The sequence below is a fragment of the Alligator mississippiensis genome, chromosome 8 (assembly GCF_030867095.1).
Source record: "Alligator mississippiensis isolate rAllMis1 chromosome 8, rAllMis1, whole genome shotgun sequence".
In the NCBI taxonomy this organism is placed as follows: Eukaryota; Metazoa; Chordata; order Crocodylia; family Alligatoridae; genus Alligator; species Alligator mississippiensis.
In genome coordinates this window covers 5,081,275-5,101,014 of record NC_081831.1, presented here as the reverse complement: position 1 = coordinate 5,101,014, position 19,740 = coordinate 5,081,275, and the positions used below count along the sequence as shown (strand labels likewise).

The 19,740-nt window shown below is 39.2% G+C and overlaps 1 protein-coding gene across 8 annotated transcripts in view; it reads left to right on the top strand.

The window, feature by feature from the left end:
• The window catches only part of CEP112 (centrosomal protein 112), a 274,221-nt gene that overhangs the window by 90,264 nt on the left and 164,217 nt on the right, over positions 1-19,740 (top strand). For all 8 annotated transcript variants that reach the window (XM_014601930.3, XM_019494322.2, XM_019494323.2 and 5 more), the window contains 5 exons: positions 3,111-3,265; positions 3,537-3,666; positions 4,670-4,762; positions 5,527-5,586; positions 13,458-13,537. In XM_014601930.3, coding sequence (XP_014457416.2) covers positions 3,111-3,265; positions 3,537-3,666; positions 4,670-4,762; positions 5,527-5,586; positions 13,458-13,537 — 518 coding nt within the window. The remainder of the gene's footprint in view (positions 1-3,110; positions 3,266-3,536; positions 3,667-4,669; positions 4,763-5,526; positions 5,587-13,457; positions 13,538-19,740) is intronic.

Genomic DNA, 19,740 nt, shown 5'->3' with positions numbered 1-19,740 from the left:
TTAAGGAGCATAGCAAAAATAGCTATGCTTTCATGTGGACAAATATGAAAGACATCCTTTCTTGCTGAATCCCTCTCATGAAGTCACTTTACATACATAATAAAGTAACTAATCTTCATGGAATTTATTAAAAACATACCTGATTTAAAATGACTATTATGTTCTAAAATGTTCAATACTGCAGATTGTTTCATGTCAATATTAAAAAAATTATATTGCATTCTAGAAATTTCTTTGGAGTTAGTTTTCTAGTGCCTCACTTGCTATTTTAGCAGCAAGTTATCTCTGAAGACATTTCTTGCTTTGGCTATTTAAGCTGAAATTATATACATGTTTTGCCAAATATACCGCAGCTGGCAAAGTGGGATATCCTCCTTATTTTATCACATGGCTCAATCTTTTGGGTACAGGATGTCTGAAGCTGATGTTTATCAAAAACAGGATAGCAATCTTCACTTGGTATATGACAAATCCTATAACTTAGAAGTAAAATACACAACTTTCTTTGTTGTCTGAACAAACCATGCTCTGCAGCTGGCTTTCTATTGGTACAGAGAGTGGGTTTATGTAGCCTGTTTCAGAAAATATGTTAAGCTGCTTTTCAAAGTTTGAGTAATACAATTCTGATTGCATGAGTGTGTCAGAAACCACTTCAGGCATATTTAAGTATTATGCAACTAACTTGAGTTGACCGATGGAATTTTTACTTTCCTTTAACAGGGTGAAAATATTCTTCCACTTCCCCTCGCTTCCAAACCATTGTTAACTTAAAAATAACTATGACTGTACGTCCTACAAGGCATCTGTGTCTTATTTTTCTCACCTTACCCTACTGAGCAATTCTTTTCTCACTTCCTTACACATTAACATGAGCTTAGGAAATAATGAGGAAGAAAAGAGTTTTGTTGTTTTTTTGGAGTTAACTGTTGTTTTAATTTTATGTGTTGTATTTTCTGAAAATGTTTTTTACTATCAAACTGTTCAGTGTCTATTTGTAATGGAATTGGAAAGGGATCATTAGAAGGAAATATTAAGTTGCGGTGAGATAGCGTAGAGGGATGGGAACGCACGTGATCTGCTGCTGGTCGTATGCTGACTTGTCTTGTTCCCTTGGGCAGTATGTGCTTTTTTTTCTCTCTCTTCCCCCACCCCCTTTGCTTATACCCACATTTATTAATTAAAAAGGGGAGGGGGTAATGCGTGCATTATTAGCAAGTATCTGGGTTTTTTGTGTACCATGGCCACGCTACTCATGGGGGAGGAGAAGCCAGGCTTGGAAGCAGGTGCTGCATGCGTCAGTCGGGACTTGGGTGCTGCTGTGGAGGGCAGGGGGCTGTAGACCTAGCCCCTGGCCCTGTAGACCTGGCAGCTGAGGGCCCTCTCTGGTGGGGCTGGGAGGTAGGGGTCTGTGGGTAGGGAGTGAGGGGCACTAGCAGGGCTGGGGGGGTTTGGTTGGGGAGTGAGAGGCACCAACAGGATTGTGGGGCTGTGGGTAGAGAGTGAGGGGCACTAGCAGGGCTGGGGGATCTGTGGCTTTGGAGTGAGGGGCCTGGACCTGTGTCCCAGTGAGCAAAGGGAGCAGGGGGAGCTCTGATTTTCCATGATATAAAACCCAAAATCAAATACCAAAATATATAGGTATTTAGAATTCATTTGATTATAGTGAATGAGGCACTGGTAGGCTTCCAAATTGCTTAAAATGTAAAATAGATCAGTAAAACATTGTGTTCAGTTGACTCCTATATAGATTCATAGATGTTAGGGTCGGAAGGGACCTCAATAGATCATCGAGTCCAACCCCCTGCATAGGCAGGAAACAGTGTTGGGTTCAGATGACTCCAGCCAGATGCCTATCTAACCTCCTCTTGAAGACCCCCAGGGTAGGGGAGAGCACCACCTCCCTTAGGAGCCCGTTCCAGACCTTGGCCACTCTAACCGTGAAGAAGTTCTTCCTAATGTCCAGTCTGAATCTGCTCTCTGCTAGCTTATGGCCATTATTTTTTGTGACCCCCAGGAGCGCCTTGGTGAGTAGAGCCTCACCAATTCCCTTCTCAGCCCCCATGATGAATTTATATATATAGATGGTGGCATTTCATTTTAATTGCAGATTTTGAGTTTTTTTAATCAGAGAATTTTGGGGGGTCCAGAAAATTTGCATTTATTAAACAGAGAAAACCAGGATTCCTGGTTATTAATGTCTGTAGAATGATTTAAAGACTTATTGAAAGGGTTAAGTATTATTATAACTTTTATGCTAAGAAGTCAGTGTTCTTAATATCCCTCCCATCTGTAGCATATGCCTTATCAATATACCTTAAATCTTTCAGTCCAACACTTTATTTTTATATGTAAATATGCATGCTTGTGTAGTTTATATATGAAAAAAGTGTCCTTCCCTACTTCCATATCGCATTATTCCTTTGGAAGTAATACCATAAGAGACTGACAACAAGAATGAGCTGTTATTAGGCATATGCATGGGTAATGATTTTATTTTACTGATTAGATTTTTTTTATATAAAACATTTGATGTCAGTAAAATATATAGATTGAATTAATTGGATTCCATAACACTTTAAAGGTTACAGACTCTGAGTGTATTATCTGACTCTCCTAAACATGTATACAAATCTAATGCAATTCCTTATTAGACCACCCAATTTCTGTAGTCCTTTTTAAGCATAAAAATTAAGCAAATCATACACACATTTCTGATAGTGGCCCAGAGTTTCATTTTTTTGACGTGCGTTGCAAAATGTACATGTGTCAGTGCTGGTCATGCTGGTAATGAAAGAGCTCAGGACATTATTTTCAATGTCTTTTTTTCTTTGAAATATTTGCTTTGCTTCTTATTACAAAAGACTTACGTTATAGAATGTAAGTACAAGTTTGGGGGAAGAGGTCATACATTCCTACTTTATTTCAAACATGTCTATTTTAGGTTTTTAGAACATTATAAAACTTCCTGTCATGACTGATGACAGCTTTGCTAGTCTATCTGTTGTGTCTCTACATCACCAAAGAACCTAGTTGCTCTAGGCTGGTGCATAACATCAGGAGTGTACGCAAATTTATTTCTCTCATTTCTTAACAATAATCTATTCTTTTAGAACCAGATGGTCAAAGAACTGGAGGCCCGTGTCCAGCAGCTGACCATAGAGGCTGAAAATAGTAATTTACAGCGCCAGAAATTATATCAAGAAAAGGCTGATCTGGAACAGTGTTACCAGGCAGCATGCACTGACCTGCAGGAAGTGAAGGCAAGGTAATGAATGAAATAGTCCTTTTTTTGGTCTCTAAAGAAATCAGTATTCAGTAATTCAGTCCTGAAAAATTACAGTCAAAATATTACCCACCCTGGTGCTTTTTTAGCCCTCACACAAAATAACGTTCACAATGAAACAAATATATTAGTCGCTCATTATTTATTTACATTTCACTTAATGAGATGGGTGTCTGGGTGAATGAAGTTAGCAAAAAAGGAAATTAGCCAAAATTAGGAACTAATTTTATTATTGTTTCTTTAATGCTTGTAGGCGCAACTCACTTCAGAAAGAGAAGGATCACATTATACAAGATTATGAGCAGAATATCCAACAACTACAAAGCAAATATGATGCTGACATAAATTTTATAAAACAGGAACACGCTCTGTCTGCAGCTAAGGTATGTTTACAGGCATACAGCTTTCCAGGAATAATAGGCATAAAAATGTTTGCTTACCACTTATGTACATAAAGGGGCAAAATGTTTAGAAGTGGTCTCTTCAATCTTGCAAGCACTAATGCGTGTGAATAACTAGTCAATGAGACTTTTCAGTTGCCTAAAGTGCTCCCATGCATACCTGCTTATAGCATTAGGGTTTACATTTGCATTACCAAATTCGAGTGCACAACGATTCTGAAGTGTGTGCACAGGTGGTATTTGCGTATGTCAGGTAGTTATTAGCTGAGCCCTCATCTTGGATGTACGAATGTAAGGTTTCAGGTGCCAAAAAAACTATTCTTGAAAACTTGGAGCACAGACTTGCTGGCTTGTATGAGGTCTCTTCAATAAATAGTTTGAGAAGTGGTATGAAGAAAAATATTTTGCTTTGGGTATAAATTAGTATATTTTCCAGCCATTATTTATGGAACATTTTGTTTCATGTATATTTGAATTTTTGCGAAGTAAGCTAGACCATATCAGTATTCAGCTCCAAAATGTTAGAATTCAGTATTTTTGTATAAATAACAAGACTTGGTGATAGTATATGTACCTACAACATAGTGGGGTCAAATATGTATTAGAAAAAAGTCCCGATTTTTCAAGAAGTTACTTCTAAACCAGTTGATAAATCTAGAACAACCACAGCAGCTGTGTTGTGGCCTCATTTACTAAAATGCTAAGAGCTTTGCTAGGGAAACACTGAATGACTTTCTCCATTTTATGTTCAGATTTTTTTCTCCATTAAATTAGCTGCCTATTACTATTTTTTATTATGATCTTCATATTTTCAATAGCATAGAAATACTTTAAAAAAATACTAGCTGTTTATAAAAAGTTTCTTTTCCAAGTTGATCATTTTTCTGATTTTTGATGAAACATTGGAAAAAGAAAGACCAAGTCACTTCTGTTCAGCTAATGGAGAATACAAGACAAACATTCCCTCTTCCTGTAATCCCTGCAGGCATCTGATGTGATTGAAGAATTAGAACACAGTGTGTCTCAATTAAAACAACAGTTACAAGAATCAGAACATCAAAGGCAGCAACAGCTAAGGGTGAGCCCTTTTTCCTCGTTCCCGTGATTTGTATGAATAGAATACCAAACTAAGATAAATTTTGGAGTTTGTGAAAATAAGAGGCGTCAATCTCTTTGCATTTAAGAGGGTAAAACTTCTTATATTTCTGACTAAGCCTCTTAAAGAAATATTGTGACAGTTTGTCTTAATTCCCTCTGTTGAACTGAAATAAAAGCATGTATCGGGAGATTATAGAGAAGTATATAGTAAAGTTAATAGTAAATCATGTATCTGTCTTTCACAGCAATATTTGTATTTGTGTGAGTTAACATAATTTTATTTTTTTACTGTTATATTTTAACAATTCAGTTACATGTTCTGAATTCTCATAGATACTCAGGTTATTCCTTTCCTCTCTCTACTACATATTCTTTGCATCCCTGCTGGAGCCCCAAGTATCTTCTTCTCCTGCATCGTATCTTCCTGTCCCCTGACTTGGGGTAGAGCAGCCATTTTATTGGCACAGGAGGATTAGTTACTGTTATATTTGGAACACTTCAACATTGCTCATATTTGGTGGGATGAATTATTGTAAAGCAAGAGGAAAGCACTCCCCTTTTCTGCATCCTCAGGTTCTAATTCTGTTGCCCCGTCGCCTGCGCTTGTGAGTTATGGACGAAGACCAAACTTGACCTGTGTCTTCTCACGGCTGTTTTCAGAGGCATCTTCAAATAACTGTGTATTAGAAAAGTTACAGAAATTGTGGCTTGCCTATTAAAAAAAAAAAAATTCTTAATTTACAGGATCAAGAAAACAAGTTTCAACAGGAAAGACTTAATTTGGAGAGAGTACACGATAAAAAGGTAATTGTAAGATGCACTTCCAAAATGTATCTTTTTATGTAGCAACTAAAGATTGAAATTCAAAAATCCTTAAAAAGTGAATATTGGGCAGAGAACAGATATGTAACTGTTGAAACCTAAAAGCTCTAGTAGTAATGATCAGCTTTCAACCATGGATAAGGCTTTTAATTTGTTTGCCAGAAGTATTAATACTTGTGGCTTGGAACACAATGCCTACTTTCTAATTCAGTTAGGGTGAAATACACCCTGGTGAAGAGGAAGCAGACAAATATATTGGATCATTGTGGTCTTACCACGATTTTTCATTCTTTCAGCTCATATTTTAGGAAGAGAGAGTTTTAAATGTGTATTGATATTTTATCGACTATATCAGTTGTTTTCTTCCAGTAAATATTTTCTATGTAACAGTCCAAGTAAAATACATATGCTCTTCATCTCCCTGAGAGACATGGTTTTGAGAGTAGAAATATTATTAAAGAGCATATATAATCTTCAGATCAGTTAAAAATCAGTTTGTAAAGTGATAACTAATTTTTATACTTAAACATCAACAGCTTTAAACAATAAATTGTTATGTGGTGCAAGACTTGATTATTCCATAGGATATCATTTGACTTTTTTTCCCATGACTTTCCCTTTCCGAGATTGACAGGCAGAGTGTACATTTAATAGGTTCAGAGTGGCTGTATCTCATGATCTATTTTCAAGCATTATTGATGATATAATATACAGAGAAGTAGTTAGCCATGTTAGTCTGAAGTCTAGCAGATGACAGGGAGATATAGAAGATATAGATATGGAAGTGGGAGAGGTGGGCCTAATATTTCCTAATTATCTGGCTAGTTGGACTAGTTATTCCCTTTTTGGTGCCTCAGGACACATGCTTGGGTGTCAGGCCTTGTGCCTCTATCTATCTCACAATGGAAATTTCCAATTCTTTGACTCTCAGATGGGGCCTTGGGTTTTCCAGTATTCTATGAAATGACTGTTCAACAAATCTGACCAAATTTGAATACTGCTATTTCTTCCTTTCAGCCGCCTGTGATCAGTGATACACAGCAACCAAACGGTCATGTTAAAATTATTGTTTATCTTAGCATTAGGAACAAAACTTGTGGGAAGGATTTTAAAGTGGTGTGCATGGTACTTTCATATAGTTTTAACATCCCTTAGTAGTAACTTAAGCATGACTAACTTCTTTTCATACCTCAGTGTCTCCTGATTCATTCAAACAGCTACCAACTTTCACTCTAGTGAGGCTCCCTTTTAAGTCCTTTTCTAATGCTTTTGCTTTCTTACGTTCCCGGGTTTTGGCCCTTTGTTTGAAAATCAGTTCAGAAGACACTGCAGGAAATAAAGTCAGTATTATAAGAGCCAGTGGGTCTGCCATTGTCCCTCAACAAATCTTAGGCAGTCTCTTAGAGATGGCTAACCTTGAAACATATTTTTTCCTTCATAGTTATTTTTCCAGACGGGTTCTTGTTGAATTAAGCCAACATAATCTTAACGAAACACCCCAGTAATCAGGTCAATGTACAATTCTCAACTTCTCCCGAAGAATTCAAACTAAATAATTATTGGTTTCGTTCTCCTAACTTTCACTTTCTAAATGATGATGTTAAGGACCAGATCCTGAGCTAGATTCACTAGAGCACAACGCTGTCCCTAACTGGATCCAGTTGCAAGATCTAGCTGAAAAAAAATTCTATTGCCAACATGTATTTGATCTTTTTGTCCCATTCCGGAAATGAAAAAAAAAAAATGAATGGACTTTTGTAATCCTGTAGCACCTTACTGAGTTCAGTGAGGCTCTACCTAGGCACCGGTTTCTGCTCTTGCAGGGTAGGTAGCAGGATCTGGGCCTACACTGGGACCTGCAATGAGAGTTGCTTCAGATTTGCCTCTATAAATGTTAGTACATTTGTTTTTGATATCAGATGCAATGTTATCTGAAAACTTGAAGTACTTTGTGATTCCTTTTAGTTACAGTACTAGAATACCAGCGTGTATTGTTATCTTAATATAAACTTTTTGAGGAAGGGTCTTGTCATCTCATTCACTAAAAAAAAAAAAAATGCCAGGTGTAAATTTATGCTATTTTAACAATAATGAGTGATATTGGTAAGGGCCACATCACTTTATTCAAACAGTTTAATTATTCTAAAAAATATATAATTGCTGCAAAATGAGTGTAAACTGATACAAAATCTAGTATTACTAATAGCACATTCTAGCTGGAATCATTACTTCCTCACATGCTCTTCTCATGTTTTGCCCTTCATGAAATGCCCCAGGTTAAGTAAGAGTGGTTATTACTCCCTAGGGAATATGTCCTTTGATTAAAAAAAAATGGATAAGATAAAACTTATTTCATCAGGATTGTGTAACTATTTGGCAATACACAAGATGAAGAAAACTTTTTGATAGAGTGGACTGCTAAAGTTCACATGCTCGGAAACATTGTTGAAACGGTGTACTTTGAAAATCTCTGAGAAAAAAAAAGTACATGAGAACCATGGTATTGATGTGTCCATAAAAGAAAGCACAGATTGGGCTGTAAAATGCCAAAGAACCGCCCCCCAGTAACTTGCCTTTATTATAGGAACCATACAGTATGAGCTGCAGTCTGTTTGTTAAGTACATAAAAATGATCAAATAACTGTTATTGATCTACAATGACAGTTCCCTGTTAAGATCCTTGAACATCAAACATATACTAGATAATAACCGTAATGATGTCACTATTTGATTAAGTTCTCAATCTACTGAATCAGGAACTGGTTGGTCTAAATGGTTTTACAAGCAGAGGAAACACCTGCCTTTTACAAATAAGCTACTGCTTGTATTCCAAGCAGGCAGCTAAATATAATAACAGTGACAGAAGATTAGCAAGAGCAGTTCTTGAGACAGCTGTTAAACATGTATAATATAGCAAGATAGTAATACCTATTCCTAACTACTATCATTGAAAATCCCTCTTTTTTGTGAAACTGTTGCAAACCAACTAATTATTCAGACTTCCAAATAGTTAGCACCTGTAGTAAAGCCTTTTACCAGAGAATCTCTAAACTTTGGGGTTTTGTTTTTTTTACCTTCTTATTTTTCACCTGAGATCTTGGAGTGTCATATTGTATTGTCAGGTATATCTTTTTACAAACTTTCAAGGTTATTGATATTAATACACATGCATGCTTTGATATTTTCTAGGGATATGATTTTTTATCATATTGTGCAAATGCTTTTATAATATGTAATCAACTAAACTGTATTGGCATCCCATGGTTCATGTCAAAGGCGTTTACAAATGCTTGAAGTTTATAGATTTTCTTTTTTTCCCCACTCGAGGTTTCTGTGGAACTACAAATGTGCTTTTTCAGTCTGGGTAGTAACTTCCCATTGTTTGCATATTCTTATAACACCTTTTAGCTGATGGCACTTGGACTACTTTTAAATCTTTTTTAAGAATGCTAGACTTCTGCACTTCTTCAACCACATCCCTTGTTTATTCCATCTGCTCCCTTTTGTTGATGTGTTTTTGCCAACCTGATTACTTTAAAATTAACAAAGGTTTGATTTTTGCTTTAAATACCACTATATCAATATAAATTGTCAGCAAATACTTATATTTATGCAGAACCCTTTGACTCTCTTCCATTTGAATTCAGTGTATGTATAAAATGTATAAAGCAGGATGTGTATACTAGATATATCTCTGATTTAGTTAGTCTACGTTTTTGGGAGCCCAAGCTCACTTCATCATATGCTATGAAAGGACATGCACAGGGCAGTGCATGCTGGCTACGGTGGATGTCACTCACATCTCTGTATGCCAACATCCCCATAAAGAACATTATCCCCAGTGAGGACACTACTTCCGTTTCCATTACACTTTCTTGCTTTGTCCTGGCACACAACTGTTTCTTAAGGGCTTCTTCTACCTACAAACAAATGGTACTGCCATGGGCACATGTATGGTCCCTCAATATGCCAACATGACCTTGAAGTCCTTTTCCTCCACAGTTGCCCTCTCCTTCCTCTGATACACTAAAGATACATCAGTGACCTCTTCATAGTATGGACACATGGGAAGGAATGTCTAGAAAAATGTTATTAGGACTTTAACAACTTTCACTCCTCCATTAAACTAATTCTAGACTGATCCATCCAGCACATTCATTTCCTAGATGCTACAGTGAAGGTTTGTAATAGCCACCTCGCTACCACATTGCATCAGAAATCAACTGCTATAACTACCATTACGCCACCAGCTTTTACCTTAAGCACACCCCTAGATCCATGATCTACAGTAAAGTTTCACTTTACAGCCATATCTGCTCTGACCCCACCAAACAGGATGTTCACTTTAAGGATCTGGAGCAGGGATTGTAACTAAATTGTAGGGAACTACAATGAGATCCCCAAACTGTAGCCACTCATATCAACAAAGCCAAACTAAAACCTTGTTCTGACTTGCTACAATACCAACCCAGTGACGAGGACAGCAGAAGCCTTATGGTTGTCACCACAGCCCTCAGCTTGAACACTCTAGACATATCATTAATGGTGTCCAATCCCTCCTGGGAAAAAAGACAACTGTCTCAAGGAAGCTGTGAGGGACAAACAGCCCCCCAGCCTAAAATAGTCTCTCTAAAGCAACAGGTTACTTAACTTCCATTCTCAGTGAGGCACCAGGCCTTGCAGCAGACCCAAGTGTCAGCTGTGCCCTCCTACCCCCCATCAATACAGACCACACCATCACAGGACCAAAATAACACAGGACATAACTTCCAAATGTCATTAACCTGCAACTCTGTCCAGGTCATATATGCCATCACCTGCTTACAGTGCCTCTCTGCTCTCTCAGCCAGGGCAATCCCCCTGTGTTGAATGCGTTAACACCAATCAGCTCTAGAAAGACACAAAGTGCCCTCTGGCAGAGCACTTTAACTTCCCCGGACATTTCCATTAGGGCCGTGCAAAACGGCTGTGTTATAGTTTGGTTTTAGATTTGGCTGTTTCGGAGGACAGTGATTTGTTTTGGTGTTTTGGATCACTGTCCTGTTTCTTTTCGGCCAAATCTGTTTCGGAGATTTGAATCTGCCAAATCTCCTCCGAATCTGTTTTGAACGGGCTGCAAGCTTCGCACAGCCCTACTGCCCAGCCAGGCAGGGCTTGGGGCCAGGGGCTTGGGGCCCCAGCGGGGAGCAGGGCGGGGTCGTGGGTGACCCATCCAGGGGAGGGCGAGGGCCGCTGCCCTCTGTGCAGGCAAAAAGACCCCCTTCATGGATCTCTGATCCTTGTCACGCTGGGTCGCAGGGTAGGGAAGCAGCGCAGAGTGGCGAGCAAGCCTGCTGGTCCCTGCTGGCAGCCTGGCCCCACAGGGAGCAGAGAGTCATGCTGGGATCTCCTCGCCGCCATTGCCTGCCCCATGCAGCACTGGACCTCTTCTCTGTTCCCTGCAGAGCCAGGTCGCATGGAAGGGACCAGCACTGCCCTGCTGCGCGACCTGGCTCCGCAGGGAGCAGAGATCTGCAGCAGGGATCTCCTCGCTGCTGCTGCCCACCCTGTGCAGCACCGAATCTCTGCTCCCTGCAGAGTCAGGTCGTGCAGCTGGGACCAGCACTGCCCTGCCGCATGACCTGGCTCCGCAGGGAGCAGAGATCCACGCCGGATGTCTCCTTGCCACCACTGCCCACCCCGGGCAGGCCCACGTCACCGGGGCAGCGTGGGGCGGGCAGTGGCAGTGAGGAGGCCCCTGGTGCGAATCTCTGCTCCCTGTGGGGCCGAGTTGTGCAGCAGGGCAGCAGTGCGCAGCTGTTTCCCTGCAAGCCTGACTCCGACACTCCAAAATTTTCTGAAACAGTTTCAAAATGTTTCAGATGCCTCATTTCTTAGTTTCATAGTTGGTCGGGTCAGAAGGGACCTGAGCAGATCATCAAGTCCGACCCCGTGCCATGGGCAGGAAAGAATGCTGGGGTCAAATGGGGTCAAATTTCATTTTGGAGATGCTTCTGAGCCTCCATTTCTATTTGGATTTGGGGTTTTGGGTGCTGAAATGGCCTGAAACACCTCTGAAACTAAAAGACAGCCCTAATTTCCATCATTGACTTCAGGGTAGCTGTTCTTGGCAGCAAAACTTTAGAAACCAAATTGAATTGGAAATTGCAGAATAAAAAATCATCCACAGACTTGATTGTGTTAAGTTTGGTTTAAACAAGGACTCTGGATTCTTATCCTGGTACCTGGATCAGCTTTTGACCCTGGTGTTCCTACAGTTTATTGCTTGCTTGTTTGCCTCTCCCATCACTGCCTCCTCTTCCTCGCTTTCTGCCTTTTGTATTCAAATCACTCTCTCCATTTTATACACTATTCTGTGCATGTCTTTTCACAGTGTCTGATGAAGTGGACTGGAGCTCCCAAAAGCTTATGCTATGTATGTATACACGTGTGCACATGTGGGTGTGTAGGTGTCTGTAAGGTGCAGATCTGCCCTGCCTTCTGCCTGATTTCAGACTAACACAGCTAGCTACCTCTCTGTAAAATGGATAAAATTAGTTGTTTCTTAAGTCTGAGTACTTCAATATAAATAACTTTTATTGTAATAACTTATTGAAATACCATATGATAAATAAATGTGAGCAATAAAAATACTTCCTAAATTTGCATGTACCTTTGTTACAAAGAAAATAGAACAGGAATCTCCCCAAATTGTTACCTGAGCACAGGTAAAAAAAAATAAAAAAATTAATAGTCCTTAGTTTTAAAAAAAATATACTTTGAACAGGGGTGTTTTGCCTTGTGCCCAGGAGGATGATGAACTCTAAAGCAGCCTTTTTTAACCGGGGGTCCACAGCATCCCAGTGGGGCCACGAGCAGGTTTTAGGGGATCCTCCTGGCCTGGCACAGGGAGGAGTCACCTCGGCCACCCAGGGCTGAGATGAGTCCCGAGGAAGAGGTGGGGGTGGGCTTGTGCCCTCCTTGCCCCACAACCTCCACCTTGTGGGGGGGTGCTGTGGACAGGCGGGTGGGTGGACAAGGCTCCACGCTGTTACTTCTCAGCTGAGTGTGGCCCCTGGGGCTTCCCGCTCCTGAGCCTCGCCTGCTGCACCCGGGGCTGTGCAGGCAGGCCTGGGGAGCTGGGCTGATCCTCTCCCATGCAGGGAGCAGCACAGGTGGACTATGGAGTTTTTTATAGCATGCTAGGAGGGCCTCAGGAATAAAAAAATTGACAACCCCTGCTCCAAAGCTCACTTGATGTCTTGGTCCAACAGCATCAGAGTAAGAAGCCATTTACAGAAGAAATCTGCTTTTGACCAGCAGACATTGACTATAGGGAGTATGTGTCAGAGCTACTATATTTTTGTTACTTTGAAAGGAAAAAGAGGGTTTTCCAGATAGCTAGGATCTATCATTATCATTGTAAGGCTATAAAGATCAAAATTCTCAGCTTTAACTGAAGCTGTAAGGCAGTGGGCTTTCTATCATCATTTGTGTTATAATAGCACCCAAAACGTGTTAGTTTTTGTACAAACTTTCAAAAGAGGATACAACCCTTGTTTCAGAAATTTTACAATGTAAACTGATGAATATGATCAAAAAAGATAGTTTTTAATGGCACTACACATCTTCTAGCTACTTTGTATATGAGCGTGTCATGGGGTGAATTTTGTTGGTTTTGTATGTGTACATATATACATTTGTGTGTACATGTATTAGTGTGTATGTTTATGCAGATATGTATATTTCATCAGATTATCGCATACACTTGTGCAAAAGAAATTGACTGTATATCAAAATGAAATCTAGAGTAATAATTTGGTGGATCGCATTCTGTGATAGCGAAAATGTACTGTTTTTCTTCTAAATTGTAGGTTCATGGTTTGCAGAATGACCTTGAGAAAGAGAAAGGGGATGCTCAAAAGAAAATTCGCAAACTGGAAGAAGCTTTGAAGTAAGTGAAACATGCGATAAAGAGCAGTTTAGTGAAACATATAAGTTTTTAGTCAAATTCAGTAAGTAGAACATATGTTTGTGTTTATAACAGCATTCCTATAGGTTAGCTTGGGTCAGCTTTCCATTATAAAATTTTATTTCAGGATTTTACTAGTCAGCTGTATAATTTTCTTTTTTAATTTGTTCATCTGTTTTAAGTGATAAGAATGTAACAAAATGAAAGTCAGTGGTTTCAGATGCTTTATGCTTTAGGTAAATTGAACCAGCTTCAGGTTAGAAGTGATATTTTTCAGACTAATAGTCCATACTGAAGATTGGTTGCCCTAGACATTTTTAGGGTGATGGGTACAGTTCTTATATATATATGTGTGTGTGTGTGTGTGTGTGTATAAATATATAAAATGTATTTTTTTTTGTACTATTTATTTGTATTGTAACAGAACCCGATAGTGCCTCTTTTGCAAGATACTGTAGAAACTAGATGGCTCTAGTGGTTAAGATGCTAGGTTAGGGCTTGTGAGACAGGTTCAATTTTCTGTTTCACCACACACTTCCTTTGTGACCTTGAGGAAGTCTGTTAGGGCCAGAGATATATCCTCAGAGATATTTAGGTGCTTGAGCTTTAGTACCTGGGTCTGTTTCTCATCTGTAGAAGAGAGATAACAACACCTATACACTTGGGTATAGGTAACTGTGAAGATAAATACAGCAATGGTACTCAGAAACTGCTGTGATGGGACTACAAAACGTCATGGGTAGAAATGTATAACTAAGGGAAGCTTCTTGCCCTTAAGAATGTACAATCCATATATAAGAAGAAAAATAATGGGTATCTGCAAGAAACACATGGGGGAAGTATAGGAAATAAAACTGGATATTCATGATCAATCCTTAATCAATTACTTAATCCTCATAAGAATAGCTAATGCACTGTAATTTCACACCCTGGCTTGGTAGCTTTCCTATAACTTGCCCAGATGGAAGAGCCCTTAGATTAGGCAGATTTCATTTCAGGTATTTCAGCTATTAATTTATATACACAATCTACACGGCCAGTTCCATTTCAAGTGCCCTTATTTCAAAATACAAGGTGCTTGCAAATAAATTCTTTCCTCCTTCCTTTAAAATTGTTTATCCGTTAAAAATTAATGCCAAGATAGACATGTTAATTGTTTATGTGCTTAGCTGTATAGTACTAGTTTTATTGCTGAATAGAAATCAAAATGAATTGTAACCCATGTTTCTGGTTAGATGGAGACAGTAGGGTTAAAAATGCTCCTGGCTCTGTCATGTCCCAAAAGATGTGAAGGCCGTTTTCACAACAGCATGGTGTTCCAGGATAAATCCACTATGCATAATTATATTCTGTCTACCTTAACATTTCTAGCTTTAATTCTGTGGTGCAAATCTTCTATGGTGCTGTTTGTCTGATATATTTTCAGAAAATGAAGGAATACAAGCTTTAATTTTAAAAAAGTGCAGCTGTTACAGTTGAAAAGGAACCTTTTTCAATGTTAAACTATGCAGCATTTTTCCTTGACAGCCTATAGTAATAGGTGTGAAACTAGGGTTGTATAATAGACATGTCAGAGATGTAGAGGACTGTTGTGCACGATTCACTAGAGACAGAGAGAGAAAATAGTGAATCATACACGAGTCCTTTAATTCTCTGTATATCTATATTGATATTGCTGTAGATTTGATGGAAATGTTAGTCAGAGCTGGCTGTTTGGATAAGCTGAGCACGTGCTCAGAACCGAGGAATTCTAGTTCTGCAAGGCTCACTTCCCATGCATTGAAGCCATTTACTATAACTCTCAGTGCATCTCACCAGAATTTTCTTTGATACTTAAAATATATTATTAAATAAGAATGCTTATTTGCAACGGTCAGTGAAATAGACGCCCTCCTTATGTTTACTCACTTGCTCATTTCAAATAATCACCAACTTAAGAGTGGGTCCAACACCTCTCAAGACAAATTACCCAGATCTGCCTGTTGAAGTAAACTTTCGTATGAGAAATCTTGTGTTTTGCTGTGTTTCTTTGAGTATTTTCAGAATGAAAGTAAGTAATTACAAGCTAGTCCTTTTTACTGGGAGACCCAGTAAACCTTTATAAAACAACCCCATTTCCCCTGGAGATGGGAGGAAAAAAATAGTTCACCATCTTCAATAGAGACTATGCCTTCTGGAATTGCAACTCAGAACACAGTAGGTGCGTCAGTGGTTTCTCATAGACTCCTTTGATCTGAATGCACTTTGATTCTGAAATGGCCACAGGATTATATCTTGAGTAGCTAGTCAACTCCAAATGCATAGAAAAAGAAGTGATAGACATTTTAGTGATCTTTCAGTGGTGTGACAGCAGGCAGCATTGTTGAAGAGTTTCAAATGCATCCAGGTAGGATGATAATAAAGGATAATAAAAATGTTTTGAGACAGCATGCCACACAGTAAACTTCAGCATTTTAAAAAATATAATTCCCTCCAAATAGATTGTTCTGCCTCTGTTTTAAAGTAGTTTTCTACTGATTAAAATTTTGCATAGTTCATTCGGGTGCTTTCCTTATTCACACTGAAAAATTCTAAGTCAGAAACATGTTTTCTGTAAAGGTTTTGCTCTATAATAGTCATAATTGCTGCAGGTGTCTTGCGGATACTAATGTATATTAATATAAGCACTACTTGTTACAGCCATCTACTTGTAGCTGAAAGTCACTACAATATGTGATGGGGCTTTTCTCAGGAAAGTAATTTTAAATTGTGTTTATTCTGCAACCAAAATCTAAGCCTCTGTATGTTTCACATGGCCTTCTCTCTCCAATCCCTTCTATGTTGGTCACATGCGACAGTTTGTTGTTAGTGGGTGGATCATTAATGGGCTACGTCCTTATGGTTCTAATTCCTTTAACTGTGAAAAATGGCCGAGGATGTAAAGAGGTTAGGTTATATTACTATATAGGACCTTGCAAACTGGGGTAAACTAGCACAGCAGATGTTTTCAAAAAGTAAGGAGAAACACCATGTATGTTTGTTATTAGAGGAGATACCTTTACATGGGAGGAAAAAATGAAAAAAGTAACATTTGAGTTACCTTCTTCTAGCACTAATTACAGACTAAATAATGCCCTGCTTTATGAAGATATGGGCACTTGTCTGTGTAAGGTACTTGTATACTTTCTATCGGCATAGTATCTGATATCACTTTATAATTTAATGTGCTCTAGGGAGGCACCCTCCTCATTTTATTGATGGGGCAGTGATGTGCAGAGGCTAAATTAATTTGATTTCCAGTATAAAATACTGTTAACATAATTAACATTATTTTAGCACTTTCCCTTAAATGCCTATGGTGAAACCTGAAATTTGAATGGAAGAAATCTTAAATTTTTGTATCCAAAAGTGTATATAGTAGTTTCATAGTTGGTAGGGTCGGAAGGGACCTGAGCAGATCATCAAGTCCGACCCCTGCCATGGCAGGAAAGAGTACTGGGGTCAAACGACCCCAGCAAGGTGTTCGTCTAACCTCCTCTTAAAGATCCCCCGGGTAGGAGCCAGCACCACTTCTCTTGGAAGTTGGTTCCAGATCCTAGCTGCCCTGACAGTGATGTAGCGCTGCCTGATGTCTAGTCTGAATCTACCCTCTGCCAACTTGTGACTGTTATTTCTTGTCACTCCTGGTAGTGCTTGGGGGAATGTGGACTCCCCCAATGCCTGCTGCTCCCCTCTGACTAGTTCATAACAGGCCACTAGATCCCCCTCAGCCTTCTCTTGTGGAGGCTGAACAGGTTCAGGGCCCTGAATATGTACAGGAGAGAGTGAAAAAAAAAACGTACCCAACAATGCCCTATGGATCTGACCTGATGGAAGGAAGGCAAGGCTTTTCAGAAACTTCAGTAGACTTAAGATCAGGGCCAAATGGGTAGGTAAAAACATTATGGCTATGTCTAGACCATGCCAGGCAGCAGCACCCTCAGACATGCCAAATCAGAAGCAGTATGACTGCTTCCATGCAGCTTAGAATCGTGGAACTGGTTAATTGGTACTTGATAACCTGCCTTCAGGCTAAGTAGCATATGCACAATGGAGACAGCTTGCAAGGAAAGGCAAGGTGTGTTTTGAGAGTAAGGCTGCTGGGCATGATAAATTTACAGTCTACATGTGGCCTATAATAACATTTTTCAAGTTGTTTCCTTGGTTGAGGGAAAATTAAACAAAGTAATATAGCTTGGCTGCCAAAGCTCAGTTCTGGGAGCCAGGGCTATGGAGCTCCATATCCACCCCAGGTTCATGTCAGTTGTGTAGCATTCTTCTGTACCTCTCTATCTCGAAAATGGGGATAAAGGATGCTTATCTCTGCTATGGATTTTGTATAGCCTAATTCAGCTTGGTTCTTTCAGCTAGGTATGGCTCACTTGGGCTACTGGGAGGGAGAAAAGGCGCAATCTTTGGTTCACCCTCCTTTCAGTAATAGAAAGAGCTACAGTGGCATTTGTCATGTTCCCTTTCCTTCAGTATGCAAGCCTGCCTGACTAAATAGTTGGCCTACATTAGGAGTGGTCAGTAAGTGGCAATGGCTGCCTCTGTGTGGCACACAGCAGATCAGGAACGTGACAGCAAAGCAAGGAGCAGAAAGCAGAGCAGCAGCTTGGGTAGGGGATGAGAATCAGGGTGGCACTTGGGGAAGGTGCAGGGCTAATTTGTGGCAAGCCTGCCAAAAAATGTTGGCCCTCATTGGTCTACCTAATGGGTGGGCTATATTTCCTAAAACAGAAATCTTAATTCTTGCCATTCCTACAAGTGTAAATTATATAATCCATTTGGTCTCTGCATTACCCCAAAGGGTAAGGCACTATCTGGGTTACTTCCTACAGGGTTGTTGATTGCTGCGTTTTAGTAATTTGTTCTCGGGTTTTCCGTCCTGTATATGGTGATGTAATTAAATCTCTAAACTTGTGGGGTGGTGCAGGGAAACCTTGTAAAGGAGGCTACTAAAGGACCAGTGTTAAGGGTGGATATGTGGAGGGTAGTTAAGAATTTTATTAGAGCTAATGAACATGAGGTAGGCACAGTATTTTCCTGGAACTCCAGTGGAATTGAACATTCAATACAAAAACACAATTTCTGTTGTTGATGAGTACATATTTTTCCTTAAAACTGAAATATTAAGAATATAATGGTAGGATGGTATTTATAAACAATAACATGCCAAGGGTTTCACATTAAAATTACTTTTGTCCAGTGCCAGTCATTCACTTTCTGCCAGTACAAATGCACATACGTCCAAGGGCTGGCATCAATTCTGCTAGCATGCAAAACAGGTTTAATCTTTTTTCTTTACTAAGCTTTAGAGATTAAAATAAAATCTGTGGGCTGTCAAATGGAGGGAGCGGAGTGGGAAAGACACATTTCTAATGTTTATATATACTACAGGTGTACAATATGGGAATGTTGACATCATCCACATCTTGGAAGGACATCAAAAGGATAAGGATAAGAAGCAATGCTATTTATATGAGCTTGAATACCTTAAAAATGAGCAAAGGACCATTTCTTCTTATGAAATGAGCTCCTTTAAAGGTCATTTACCATATTTTTTCTCTTGTAGTTCCATAATTATTTACCAACTAAAAGCAAAAGAGGAAAGAAGTAGCTAGAGAACTAATATATTTGCTCCTTTTTAGAATACCGCATATTGTCTCCTTACTATATATTGTATCTACATTTTATGACTGCCATTATGGAATCCAGAGTATGTGTGTGACTGATCATTCTAGAAAAAGGAATTTATAGGAAATAATTGTAGGTGTATACAAAAGAAAGATGATAAGGTTTTCTACAGGACTATCCCTCTTGACACCCATAGCATAATTCAGTGATTCTCAACATTTTTAGACTCAAAGCCCAGCTTGGAAAATTTCAGCTCTTAGGTTTTACTTTTTTTGAGTACGGAAAAATAATAAAGCAATTCTTCTGTTGCAAAGAATTGCACAAGCCCACAATAGGTTGAATACTTTTCAACTAGGAATCCAGTTTTAAATCTCTGGGTTTATCTTGTGAATTGTGTTTGTACATCTAACAGTGAGAATGTTGTGTGGCATCCTTGAAAGGATCAAAAGGCACCCGAGGTGCTTATTCCTGTAATTAAATTTTTGTTCTGCCAACTTTCATCCTGTTGTTGATTTATTCATGAACAGTAT